The sequence below is a fragment of the Rattus norvegicus genome, chromosome 16 (assembly GCF_021556685.1).
Source record: "Rattus norvegicus strain SHRSP/BbbUtx chromosome 16, alternate assembly SHRSP_T2T, whole genome shotgun sequence".
Taxonomy (NCBI): Eukaryota; Metazoa; Chordata; class Mammalia; order Rodentia; family Muridae; genus Rattus; species Rattus norvegicus.
Genome location: NC_141549.1, coordinates 34162772 through 34177270, shown reverse-complemented (window position 1 = coordinate 34177270; position 14499 = coordinate 34162772). Strand labels below are relative to the sequence as shown.

The 14499-nt window shown below is 39.2% G+C and overlaps 2 protein-coding genes across 14 annotated transcripts in view; one reads left to right on the top strand and one right to left on the bottom strand.

The window, feature by feature from the left end:
• Erich1 (glutamate-rich 1) overlaps positions 1-14499 on the bottom strand; it is a gene marked incomplete at its 5' end in the record, with an annotated part of 52793804 nt that overhangs the window by 49487093 nt on the left and 3292212 nt on the right.
• Positions 1-14499, top strand: part of LOC134478918 (probable ATP-dependent RNA helicase DDX60) — a 123398-nt gene that overhangs the window by 80454 nt on the left and 28445 nt on the right. For all 14 annotated transcript variants that reach the window (XR_015640294.1, XR_015640292.1, XR_015640293.1 and 11 more), the window contains 3 exons: positions 59-187; positions 7825-7949; positions 10281-10436. Coding sequence is in view for 11 of the 14 variants with exons in the window: in XM_087589521.1 (XP_087445647.1) it covers positions 59-187; positions 7825-7949; positions 10281-10436 (410 nt within the window). In the remaining 3 variants the exon portion in view is untranslated. The remainder of the gene's footprint in view (positions 1-58; positions 188-7824; positions 7950-10280; positions 10437-14499) is intronic.

Here is a 14499-nt window from a genome sequence, read left to right as displayed (position 1 = left end):
ATAATTGAGAAATATCTTTAGTTTATCTCTCATTACTTGCATGATTTTCCTTTCCCAGAACCTATGTCCAGAGAACTTCACTCAATTTAAGAATAAAATAGTCATTAAAATGCTGGATGCTAGAAAATATGAAGAGAGCTTAAAGGAAGAATTCACAAATTGGGTTAAAAATGGGAACGAGAAGGAGGTAATTTCCACAATCATTCTGTATTATCTCCTTGAGTTGTATTGTTCAATCAATCATACCATTTCTTTTCTTTTCAGTTTTTAGTTTTCACCTTTGATTTTTTTTTATTAACTTGAGTATTTCTTATATAAATTTCGAGTGTTATTCCCTTTCGCGGTTTCCGGGCAAACATCCCCCTAACCCATTCCCCTCCCCTTCTTTATCCCCCTCCCCATCCTCCCCCCATTGCCGCCCTCCCCCCAACAATCTAGTTCACTGAGTGTTCAGTCTTAGCAGGACCAAGGGCTTCCCTTTCCACTGGTGCTCTTACTAGGATATTCATTGCTACCTATGAGGTCAGAGTCCAGGATCAGACCATGTATAGTCTTTAGGTAGTGGCTTAGTCCCTGGAAGCTCTGGTTGCTTGGCATTGTTGTTTATATGGAGTCTCGAGCCCCTTCAAGCTCTTCCAGTTCTTTCTCTGATTCCTTCAACGGGGGTCCTATTTTCAGTTCAGTGGTTTGCTGCTGGCATTCGCCTCTGTATTTACTGAATTCTAGCTGTGTCTCTCAGGAGCGATCTACATCCGGCTCCTGTTGGCCTGCACTTCTTTGCTTCATCCATCTTGTTAATTGGATGACTGTATGTATGGGCCACATGTGGGGCAAGCTCTGAATGGGTGTTCCTTCTGTCTCTGTTCTAATCTTTGCCTCTCTATTCCCTGCCAAGGGTATTCTTGTTCCCCTTTTAAAGAAGGAGTGAAGCATTCACATTTTGATCATCTGTCTTGAGTTTCATTTGTTCTAGGCATCTAGGGTAATTCAAGCATTTGGGCTAATAGGCACTTATCAATGAGTGCATACCATGTGTGTTTTTCTGTGATTGGGATCCTCACTCAGGATGATATTTTCCAGTTCCAACCATTTGCCTATGAACTTCATAAAGTCATTGTTTTTGATAGCTGAGTAATATTCCATTGTGTAGATGTAACACATTTTCTGTATCCATTCCTCTGTTGAAGGGCATCTGGGTTCTTTCTAGCTTCTGGCTATAATAAATAAGGCTGCGATGAACATAGTGGAGCACGTGTCTTTTTTATATGTTGGGGCATCTTTTGGGTATATGCCCAGGAGAGGTATAGCTGAATCTTCAGGCAGTTCAATGTCCAATTTTCTGAGGAACCTCCAGACTGATTTCCAGAATGGTTCCACCAGTCTGCAATCCCACCAACAATGGAGGAGTGTTCCTCTTTCTCCACATCCGCGCCAGCATCTGCTGTCACCTGAGTTTTTGATCTTAGCCATTCTCACTGGTGTGAGGTGAAATCTCAGGGTTGTTTTGATGTGCATTTCCCTTATGACTAAAGATGTTGAACATTTCTTTATGTGTTTCTCAGCCATTCGGCATTCATCAGCTGTGAATTCTTTGTTTAGATCTGAACGCCATTTTTTAATAGGGTTATTTGTCTCCCTGCAGTCTAACTTCTTGAGTTCTTTGTATATTTTGGATATAAGCCCTCTATCTGTTGTAGGATTGGTAAAGATCTTTCCCCAATCTGTTGGTTGCCGTTTTGTCCTAACCACAGTGTCCTTTGCCTTACAGAAGCTTTGCAGTTTTATGAGATCCCATTTGTCGATTCTTGATCTTAGAGCATAAGCCATTGGTGTTTTGTTCAGGCAATTTTTTCCAGTGCCCATGTGTTCGAGATGCTGCCCTAGTTTTTTTTCTATTAGTTTGAGTGTATCTGGTTTGATGTGGAGGTCCTTGATCCACTTGGACTTAAGCTTTGTACAGGGTGATAAGCATGGATCGATCTGCATTCTTCTACATGTTGACCTCCAGTTGAACCAGCACCATTTGCTGAAAATGCTATCTTTTTTCCATTGGATGGTTTTGGCTCCTTTGTCAAAAATCAAGTGCCCATAGGTGTGTGGGTTCATTTCTGGGTCTTCAATTCTGTTCCATTGGTCTATCTGTCTGTCTCTGTACCAATACCATGCAGTTTTTATCACTCTGTATTGCTCTGTAATACTGCTTGAGTTCAGGGATAGTGATTCCCCCTGAAGTCCTTTTATTGTTGAGGATAGTTTTAGCTATCCTGGGTTTTTTTGTTATTCCAGATGAATTTGCAAATTGTTCTGTCTAACTCTTTGAAGAATTAGATTGGTATTTTGATGGGGATTGCATTGAATCTGTAGATTGCTTTTGGTAAAATGGCCATTTTTACTATATTAATCCTGCCAATCCATGAGCATGGGAGATCGTTCCATCTTCTGAGGTCTTCTTCAATTTCTTTCTTCAGAGTCTTGAAGTTCTTATTGTACAAATCTTTTACTTGCTTGGTTAAAGTCACACCGAGGTACTTTATATTATTTGGGTCTATTATGAAGGGTGTCGTTTCCCTAATTTCTTTCTCGGCTTGTTTTTCTTTTGTGTAGAGGAAGGCTACTGATTTATTTGAGTTAATTTTATACCCAGCCACTTTGCTGAAGTTGTTTATCAGCTTTAGTAGTTCTTTGGTGGAACTTTTGGGATCACTTAAATATACTATCATATCATCTGCAAATAGTGATATTTTGACTTCTTCTATTCCGATCTGTATCCCCTTGACCTCCTTTTGTTGTCTGATTGCTCTGGCTAGAACTTCAAGAACTATATTGAATAAGTAGGAAGAGAGTGGGCAGCCTTGTCTAGTCCCTGATTTTAGTGGGATTGCTACAAGTTTCTCTCCATTTAGTTTAATGTTAGCAACTGGTTTGCTGTATATGGCTTTTACTATGTTTAGGTATGGGCCTTGAATTCCTATTCCTTCCAGGACTTTTATCATGAAGGGGTGTTGAATTTTGTCAAATGCTTTCTCAGCATCTAATGAAATGATCATGTGGTTTTGTTCTTTCAGTTTGTTTATATAATGGATCACGTTGATAGTTTCCTGTATATTAAACCATCCCTGCATGCCTGGGATGAAGCCTACTTGATCATGGTGGATGATTGTTTTGATGTGCTCTAGGATTCGGTTTGCCAGAATTTTATTGAGTATTTTTGCGTTGATATTCATGAGGGAAATTGGTCTGAAGTTCTCTTTCTTTGTTGTGTCTTTGTGTGGTTTAGGTATAAGAGTAATTGTGGCTTCATAGAAGGAATTCGGTAGTGCTCCATCTGTTTCAATTTTGTGGAATAGTTTGGATAATATTGGTATGAGGTCTTCTATGAAGGTTTGATAGATTTCTGCACTAAACCCGTCTGGACCTGGGCTCTTTTTGGTTGGGAGACCTTTAATGACTGCTTCTATTTCCTTAGGAGTTATGGGATTGTTTAACTGGTTTATCTGTTCCTGATTTAACTTCGGTACCTGGTATCTGCTAGGAAATTGTCCATTTCCTGCAGATTTTCAAGTTCTGTTGAATATATGCTTTTATAGTAAGATCTGATGATTTTTTGAATTTCCTCTGAATCTGTAGTTATGTCTCCCTTTTCATTTCTGATTTTGTTAATTTGGACACACTCTCTGTGTCCTCTCGTTAGTCTGGCTAAGGGTTTATCTATCTTGTTGATTTTCTTAAAGAACCAACTTTTAGTTCTGTTGATTCTTTCTATGGTCCTTTTTGTTTCTACTTGGCTGATTTCAGCTCTGAGTTTGATTATTTCCTGCCTTCTACTCCTCCTGGGTGTATTTGCTTCTTTTTGTTCTAGAGCTTTTTGGCGTGCTGTCAAGCTGCTGACATATGCTCTTTCCTGTTTCTTTCTGCAGGCACTCAGCGCTATGAGTTTTCCTCTTAGCACAGTTTTCATTGTGTCCCATAAGTTTGGGTATGTTGTACCTTCATTTTCTTTAAATTCTAAAAAGTCTTTAATTTCTTTCTTTATTTCTTCCTTGACCAGGTTATCGTTTAGTAGAGCATTGTTCAACTTCCACGTATATGTGGGCATTCTTCCCTTAGTGTTATTGAAGACCAGTTTTAGGCCGTGGTCGTCCGATAGCACGCCTGGGATTATTTCTATCTTTCTGTACCTGTTGAGGCCCGTTTTTTGACCAATTATATGGTCAATTTTGGAGAAAGTACCATGAGGAGCTGAGAAGAATGTATATCCTTTTGCTTTAGGGTAGAATGTTCTATAAATATCTGTTAAGTCCATTTGGTTCATGACTTCTCTTAGTCTGTCTATGTCGGTGTTTAATTTCTGTTTCCATGATCTGTCCATTGATGAGAGTGGGGTGTTAAAATCTCCTACTATTATTGTGTGAGGTGCAATGTGTGTTTTGAGCTTTAGTAAGGTTCCTTTTACGTATGTAGATGCCCTTGTATTTGGGGTATAGATATTTAGGATTGAGAGTTCATCTTGGTTGATTTTTCCTTTGATGAATATGAAGTGTCCTTCCTTATCTTTTTTGATGACTTTTAGTTGAAAATTGATTCTATTTGATATTAGAATGTCTACTCCAGCTTGCTTCTTCCGACCATTTGCTTGGAACGTTGTTTTCCAGCCTTTCACTCTGAGGTAGTGTCTGTCTTTGTCTCTGAGCTGTTTTCCTGTAGGCAACAGAATGCAGGGTCCTTGTTGCTTATCCAGTTTGTTAATCTATGTCTTTTTATTGGGGAGTTGAGACCATTGATGTTGAGAAATATTAAGGAATAGTGATTATTGCTTCCTGTTATATTCATATTTGGATGTGAGGTTATGTTTGTGTGCTTTTCTTCTCTTTGTTTTGTTGCCAAGATGATTAGTTTCTTGCTTCTTCTAGGGTGTAGCTTGCCTCCTTATGTTGGGCTTTACCATTTATTATCCTTTGTAGTGCTGGATTTGTAGAAAGATATTGTGTAAATTTGGTTTTGTCATGGAATATCTTGGTTTCTCCATCTATGTTAATTGAGAGTTTTGCAGGATACTGTCCAGGATCTTCTGGCTTTCATAGTTTCTGGTGAAAACTCTGGTGTGATTCTGATAGGTCTGCCTTTATATGTTACTTGACCTTTTTCCCTTAATGCTTTTAATATTCTTTCTTTTTTTGTGCGTTTGGTGTTTTGACTATTATGTGACATGAGGTGTTTCCTTTCTGGTCCAATCTATTTGAGTTCCGTGGGCTTCTTGTATGTCTATGGGTATCTCTTTTTTTAGGTTAGGGAAGTTTTCTTCTATGATTTTGTTGAAGATATTTACTGGTCCTTTGAGCTGGGAGTCTTCATTCTCTTCTACACCTATTATCCTTAGGTTTGATCTTCTCATTGAGTCCTGGATTTCCTGTATGTTTTGGACCAGTAGCCTTTTCTGCTTTACATTATCTTTGACATTCTGTTGTCATATCTTGTATTCTGTTGGTGAGGCTCGTATCTACAGCTCCTTGTACAGAGGAGTACAGCTTATTTTGGTTTTCTATATCCAGGTTTGTTTCCATGTGTTCTTTCTTGATTGCTTCTATTTCCATTTTTAATTCCTTCAACTGTTTGATTGTGTTTTCCTGAATTCTTTCAGGGATTTTTGTGACTCCTCTCTATGGGCTCCTACTTGTTTATTTATGTTTTCCTGGAATTTTTTCAGGGATTTTTGCGATTCCTCTCTGTAGGCTTCTACTTGTTTATTAATGATTTCCTGTGTTTCTCTAAGGGAGTTGTTCACGTCTTTCTTGAAGTCTTCCAGCATCATGATCAAATATGATTTTGAAACTAGATCTTGCTTTTCTGGTGTGTTTGGATATTCCGTGTTTGCTTTGTTGGGAGAATTGGGCTCCAAAGATGCTATGTAGTCTTGGTTTCTGTTGCTTGGGTTCCTGTGCTTGCCTCTCACCATCAGATTATCTCTAGTGTTAGTTTGTTCTGCTATTTCTGACAGTGGCTAGCCTGTGTGTCAGGAGTGCTGTAGACCTCTTTTCCTGTTTTCTTTCAGCCAGTTATGGGGACAGAGTGTTCTGTTTTCGGGCGTGTAGTTTTTCCTATCTACAGGTCTTCAGCTGTTCCTGTGGGCCTGTGTCTTGAGTTCACCAGGCAGGTCACTCGCAGCAGAAAATTTGCTCTTACTTGTGGTCCCGAGGCTCAAGTTTGCTCGTGGGGTGTTGCTTATGAGCTCTCCGCTGCGGCAGCAACCAGGAAGGTCACCTTTGATTTTTAAGCTTGACTTGATGTGCAGTGATTCTGAGCTAGAACAAAAAAAAAGAAAGAAAGGAAGGAAGGAATAATGAAACTTGACTTTTAAAATTCTTCTCTACAGTGTCTCCTAAAACATAGGGAAGAGTCTACCAGTTCCTCATGGATTTGATGATGGACAAGGGAGAACATGGAGTTCATGTTTGGAATTATTGATTTAGGGGTGGGGGTGGGGAGCAGCATAGATATGTGACTCAAGTAGCTGAAACAAATTTTACTTTTCTTTTGTAGTTTTGGAGATTTAAAAAAATTTTTTTTAAATTATTGTTTGAGGATATCATGTTCGTATGTGTAATGTGTTTTCAAATCCACTCCTGAATCCTCCCCCTCCAATTTCTTCCATATCCCTTCTCTACCATGTTCTCCTTCTAACTTCATGTGCTCAGTCTGTGCCACCAGTGTGTGCCAGGGTGTGGGGTTATCCACTGGGCCACCTTATCAGTAAGGACACTGCTGTTTTCCCTCCTACATCAACCATCATGTGGCAACAGTTCCCCAGCCAAGAGTGAGACTTCATAGCCCTTCCTCATTCAGGCTGAAATCTGTAAGGCTTGACCTTATGAGCACCCCCACCCACAGGGGCTGTAAGTTCATGGCTTCAGTGTCCCTGTCGTATCTAGAGACGCTGGTTTGCAACAGTCCCTGGGGTTTTATTCTTCAAGGTTCTAAATATATTTTCAATTGTAAGAACTATTTAAGTACTTCATTCTTACTACATGCTTACACATCTTACGGTCTTATTTTGTCATGAAAAATTGTGATTCCTGATTTCTATTTTTAGGAAATACACTGGAAGTTCGTTATCAAGTGTGTGGTGTGTATGTGCCCATGTGCTTAGCATAGCCTTGTGGCATAATCTCATAGGACTGTATTTTAAAGGATTCCCTAATTTTGCGACCCTTTAATACAGTACCTTATGTTGTGCTGACCATAAAATCATTTTTATTGTTACTTCATAACTGTTATTTTGCTACTGTCGTGAATTGTAATGTAAATACCCAACATGCAGGCTAATATGCAACCAAAAAGGGTTGTGACCCACAGATTCAAAACTGCTAGTATGCATTATATTTTTACCATGTGATTTCCCCCTCTCTCACTTTGTACCTTGATTTGTCTTTATTTCATTTGGAAACAACATAGTAAAGTTGTATTCCCCTACCCATCCCCCCTTGTCCCTTAAAACCTCTTAGTCAGGTTAGAGTCTTATTTCTGATGAGGCATAGAGAGGGCTCCTTTCTCCTGCTGCCATGGAAACAGCACCAATGACTGAGTCACCCTTTTTCTGCTGGGCTCACACTGTCTCTGACAAGTGCAGGTGTGTGCATACAATACACTAGAAGTCTGTTATCAAGTGTGTGGTGTGTATGTGCCCTTGTGCTTAACACAGTCCTGTGGCATATTCTCATGGGACTTTATTTTAAAGGATGATGACCGTGGAAGTCTTTGAGTCAGAATGCCCATTCCTTTCAGTGCTATGAAGAATTTAGTAGAAATGCTTGTCCTTCGCTCTCACAGGCCCGACTTGTACTGAAAAACCTGAGTCCTGATTACCATGACTACTCAGGGCAGATGCTGGACTTTTTCCCATGTCTCGTTGAGAAGCTAAGGAAGATGGAGAAGTTGCCTGCAGTATTCTTTTTGTAAGTTATTTAACTTTGTGAGGTAACTTGTGTTAGGCTATTCCTTTAAGGTAGAGGAAGTCATAGAGACTTTATTGCTATGATCTAGTGTTGATTATTACTCCAGATGCTCATTCATTTGTAAAGATCTTATGGCTTATTTAAGTCATAAAATTTTCTAGTTCAATTTTTTGTTGTCCTGCTTCTGTTTGCTTGAGACAACAGAATCCTGATATGTGTCCCAGGCTGTCTTCCTGCTTCAGTCTCCTTCGTGCTGGGATTAGAGATAGGCGTCCATCATTATGCCCAGTTTTAGATATATTCTTAAAAATATTTTTAGTGTCCTATTAAATTTTTCCTCATTAATTTTGATTCTCATTTTTTACTATAAACTGTCATTTTTGTTTCTTTTAGGTCTTACTAGTAATTTGCAGTACAGATCTTGATTTTTTCCGCATTATCCATCAATGTTGCCTTCCTCCCCAGAATTTAAATTTTAATAATATGCTATAATTTATATATGTAAAATACTTTGGTCTTTCATATTCATTGTAAATAGAAATATGACCCAGAGCCAGTGATATCTTGCCAAATTCAGGTAGAATGCAGTAGTTTAAAATTGAGCATACTAGTTTAATGGATCCAGTTCTGATAAAATGTGATGTGATAATTTAGTTAGTGGATAAATCCTGAATGGAACAGAACAGCAAGACGTAAATCTGTGACACAGTAAATGGGCACATGCCATCGAGTTAACAAAGAGGAAAAATGGCTGGGAAGGACAGGCTTGTGCAGATGTTTCTTATTCCCACTTCTCATCCTTAATAAAAGAAGGCCATTCTCCTTCTGGTTTACGGGTGGCATGTTCTGAACTGTGAGTTCCAAAGGTATCTGAAACAGGTAGTATTAATAAATATCATAGTCAGTCTTCTACTCAGGGATCTCCATCTTGGAACCTTTTAAATGAGTAATGGGTTATCTGTAAGACAAACTGTGAAAATCCTTTCTTACATGCAGTGTGCATCTTTGTCTTTTTTTTTCTTTTTTTATTGGTTATATTTTTTTAATTTAGATTTCATTTCAAATGTTATTTTCTTTCCTGGTTGCCTGAACATAAGCTCCCTTTCCTACCCCCTCCCCTTCTTCTGTAAGGGTGTTCCCCTTCTCCATCCACTCCCCCTTTCCCATTTTCCGATGTTCCCCTGCACTGGGGGGTCTGACCTTGGCAGGTCCAAGGGCTTCTCCTTCTATCAGTGCCCAACAAGGCCGTCCTCTGCTACATATGCAACTGGAGCCATGGATCAGTCCATGTGTAGTCTTTGGGTAGTGGTTTAGTCCCTGGGAGCTCTGGTTTGTTGGCATTGTTGTTCTTATAGGGTTTCAAGCCCATTCAGTTCTTTCAATCCTTTCTCTAATTCCTCCAATGGGGGTCCTGTCTTTGTCTTTATTAGCACCAGATCATAAAGAGATCAAAGATTGGTCTGGGACCAAGCTTTACCGGTCAGAGCTTACTTACCACATTAATTGTAATAGCCCCAACTTTCTGTACCCTGAGTGGGGAAGAGTGTGTAGAACACGTTCAAAGGTAAGAAATGTTGATACGTGTTTAAGGTCTTGCATTTCAAGGCTAGGCCTAAGCATAAATTCTACTTTTCTCTTCTTTAGGTTGACAACCACTTAATGACTGTGTGATCATACATAGGACTAAAATCCAAAAGTCATGAGTGTGTAATCCAGTGCTATAAAGTATTAATAGCTAATGTGGAATTTCAAGGTCACTTTCAATATATGTAGTTCAGAGAGACTTAGGAGGCACAGTTGTTTCCAAGTGATGTAGATGTTTTAAAAAGTCACACTCTGATGGAAATGACTGTATTTCACAAGGTATGATAGATTCTTCTTCAGGAACTTCCACATCATATAGTCAGAAACCTGACCCCAGTGGCATACCTCCTCCAGCAAGCCTAAGCCTTCTAATCCTTCCCAAATAGTTTCACTAACTGCAGATTAAGTATTCAGATACATGAGCTGATGGGGGCCATTCTCTTTCAGACTACCACACTGGGTCACTGGGGTCAAGCCTAGAAGTTTTATACCCAGCTCTATTTCCTGTTTTTCTTTGCTTCCTGATTATAGACACAGTGTGACTAGTCACTTCTTACTTTTGCTACCATGTTTATTCCTGTCCCTGTATAAGGAAGTGTGTATCCTTTCAAACTGTAAATCAGTTTAAACACTTCTGTAATTGCTTCTTGTCAGGCATTTGCTCACAACCATGAGAAATGTAACACACAACCAGAACAGAGAGACCTAATCTTATGATAATTTTAATACATGTTCATTTGCTTCCAGATTTAGTTTAGATACTGTAGAAGAATGCGCTGAAAGTGTTTGTGAATTCCTAGAGGAAAAACAGGAGGAGAAAAGACCTCCCAAAGCTGATAAAGTAGCTTATACCATGACTAACAAACTTCGAAAAGTTAAAAAATCTCTGGAGAAACAAAAAATGTAAGTATTTTGCCAGGCAAATTGGCAACATATGGGTTCATACAACATAAATGTCCTAGTAGGAAGCATACATTGCAAATGCTCTGTAATGAAGTTCTCATTAATGCTTGGACTGTTCTCGTTTTTAAATTTCAGTGGGAGAATTGGGTGAAGACAAGTGACAAGCATTACGTATTCTTTACCTACTTAGATCATTTAAATTTATGATGGTTAGAAGCAGGTCCAGAGTCTATCAGTCTTTGTGTATTGCAGAACTTGACTCGATCATCCGATGGTGTCCAGGCACTTTGTCTTGATTCATGACATACTACTGCCAGGCGAGTCATAGAGTGTGTTTGGGACTGGATGACAATTCTAATTTCACACCTGGAAGCTCAGTGCTCTTAGCATGTCATTTTGTCAACTCTAGGGCCAAAGACTAATGATGATGGTTATGATTGATGGTGATGATGATGATTGATGATGATTGATGTTGTTGTTGATGATGATGATGAGATAATGATGACGATGACGATGACGACGACGACGACGACAATGATGATGATGATGATGATGATGATGATGATGATAATGATGATGATGATGTTCTCTTTTTGTTCCTCTCCACCTTCGGTGATTGTGAGGGTTGAAAACTTGCCATATTTTTCGCAGGTCTTTATTAACTGAAGAGTCTCCAGGTTCACTCCTCTCCAACCTAACTGATAGATGCTTATAAACTTTGAAACTGGTTAGATTACACCACGTGCTAGGCATTCTTTTTCTATTGCCCGGTGGATGGAGGCTAACTTCTTTTTTTTCCTCCATCTTTATTAAATTGGGTATTTCTTATTTACATTTCAATTGTTATTCCCTTTTCCAGTTTTGAGGCCAACGTCCACCTAACTCCTCCCCTTCCCCTTCTACATGAGTATTCCCCTCCTCATCCTTCCCCCATTACCACCCTCCCCACAACAATCATGTTCACTGGGGGTTCAGTCTTGGCAGGACCAAGGGCTTCCCCTTCCACTGGTGCCCTTACTAGACTATTCATTGCTACCTGTGCAGTTGGAGCCCAGGGTCAGTCCATGTATAGTAGTCCCTGGAAGCTCTGGTTGGCATTGTTGGTCATATGGGGTCTCAAACCCCTTCAAGCTCTTTCAGTCCTTTCTCTGATTCCTTCAACGGGGATTCTCAGTTCAGTGGTTTGCTCCTGGCATTTGCCTATGTATTTCCTGTATTCTGGCTGTGTCTTTCAGGAGAGATCTACATACGGTTCCTGTCAACCTGTACTTTTTTGTTCATCCATCTTATCTAGTTTGGTGGCTGTATATGTATGGGCCACATGTGTGGCAGGCTCTGAATGGGTGTTCCTTCAGCCTCTGTTCTAAACGTTGCCTCCCTATTCCCTCCCAAGGTATTCTTGTTCCTCTTTTAAAGAAGGAATGAAGCATTCGCATTTTGGTCATCCTTCTTGAGTTTCATGTGTTCTGTGCATTTAGGGTAATTGAAGCATTTGGGCTAATATCCACGTATCAATGAGTGCATACCATGTGTGTTTTTCTGTGATTGGGTTACCTCACTCAGGATGATATTTTCCAGTTCCATCCATTTGCCTAAGAATTTCATAAAGTCATTGTTTTTGATAGCTGAGTAGTATTCCCCTGTGTAGATGTACCACATTTTCTGTATCCATTCCTCTGTTGAAGGGCATCTGGGTTCTTTCTAGCTTCTGGCTCTTATAAATAAGGCTGCTATGAACATAGTGGAGCACGTGTCTTTTTTATATGTTGGGGCATCTTTTGGGTACATGCCCAAGAGAGGTATAACTGGGTCCTTAGGTAGTTCAACATATAATTTTCTGAGGAACCTCAAACTGATTTCCAGAATGGTTGTACCAGTCTGCAATCCCACCAAAAATGGAGGAGTGTTCCTCTTTCTCCACATCCTCGCCAGCATCTGCTGTCACCTGAGTTTTTGATCTTAGCCATTCTCACTGATGTGAAGTGAAATCTCAGGGTTGTTTTGATTTGCATTTCCCTTATGACTAAAGATGTTGAACATTTCTTTAAGTGTTTATCAGCCATTCGGCATTCCTCAGCTGTGAGTTCTTTGTTTAGCTCTGAACCCCATTTTTTAATAGGGTTATTTGTGGATGGAGGCTAACTTCTAGTAACAAGTTTCATTTTTGTTTTTATTTTTCCCACTCATTCTCCATAACTTTCTTTTAGGATGTTTATGGCTCTTTTCATTTCACTCATTCTTCCATCTCTTTCTTTTCCTGAGCCCCACTAGCTGCTTCTTCCTTACCATCCCCCTCATTGCTCCCAAAGTGGATACTAATAAATTCATTATCTAGTCTCTGAATCTTATACTGATTCCTCAGCTTAGATTTATACTTTCTTGCATGTTCTAGTTTGGTTAGTTAGGAAATTAATCTGTATTTTAAAAAAATTTCCACACTGAGCATCCTTTATCTGAGAAATCCAAAATCCAAAATCATTTAAAATCTCTACTTCTGGGTGCTCATGTGACACTCTATATAGAATTTTTTACTTGATAAAACTTTGTTTTGTGTATAAATTTATTTCAAATATGTATAAAAATTGCCTTCAGGCTATATGTAGGTGGTAGTACAGATAAAACCTAAATAAAATTTCTTGTTTAGACTTCAGTGCCATCTCAAGGTATGCTGTTATTTAATGGCTAGTATTTCAAAATCCTAAAGGTGAAATTTGGTTCCCAAGCACTTTGGATCAGTGTTGCTAAGTCTTTCTCAGTTTCTCTAAATTTTGAGCTTCTTTGCAACAAGAGGCATACATTTATTTCCTTCTTTATATCTCCATAGTCTATCAGAGGATTGTTGTTCCAGGGATTTTTACTTTAAAACTATTGTGGTGGTGGTGGTGGTGGTGGTGGTGGTGGTTGGAAAATTTATGCATGAGTTTGTGTCATTCATCCCCACATTCTTTCTCCTCTGGCTCCTTTCTTGTTCCTTCTCTCTCAAATCATGATCTCTTCCTTTTGAATTAGTTAAACACACACACACACACACACACACACACACTACAAGAATATGAATATATCCTATCAGTTCTATTTAATATGGTTATATGAATACATGTTTAGTTATGACTACTTGTGATTGGGTAACCTATCAGAAGGCTACTACCGAGTATCCCTCTTTTCTCAGAAAATTAATTGCCTATAGCTCTTTATCTAGGGGTGGGTCTTTATGAGACTTTCCTCATCTATGCTTGTTATCAGCTGGCATTGTCATTTGTGCATCTGGGTGACCATATTGCAAAGATTTCCTGGATGTAGATTCCCTGTTGTGTATAGAAGGCACTGTCTGGTAGCAGATGTCTTGGTCTTCTGGCTTTTACAGATTGTATGCCCCATTTCCTCAGTGTTCCTTGAGTCTTAGGAGTTGTATTGTAGATGTGTCAAGTGGGGATATGCACCCCATGGTTAGTTCTCTGCATTTTGGCGAGCTGATGATCTCTGTGATAGGCTCTGTCTATTGCAAAAAGAAGCTTCTTCGGTGAAGTTGAGAGCTATATGTATCAGTGTATGTAAGAGTAAGAATTTCAAAGGCAGTTAGTGGTTGGTTATACTGGTAGTCATGTCTCCCCATGACCTGTTATTTCACCAGTCACATGTCATTTTCTGGGTTTACAGAACCAGCTATGAATTTCCCTTGAGTATATCCTTAGGTCTAATGAGTTGTTGTTAATTATCCCATAAAGGTAACTGCCACTGTTGCACCCTTGGGGATATATTGCTATGCTACTGTTGCAGTTTGTAGGCTTGACAGCTGGGCAAATCTCTCCATTGCTTTGTTTCCTTAACAGCTTGTGTAGCACCTTCAAGTGCTATGAAAGCCACTACCTAGGGAGGTCTAGAGATAATTTTAAGTAAGGACATCAGATTCACTTTGAAGTTGAAACAAACTTTTAGAGAATCTCTCACTCAAAAATATTCCAAATTCTAGAGCAAGCTAAAATTTGCTGCATATCCTTTTATGCATAATGCCTCTTCATGTTCTGCTGTTTTCTGAGCAGTATAATTTTTTGTAGGCAGTGAA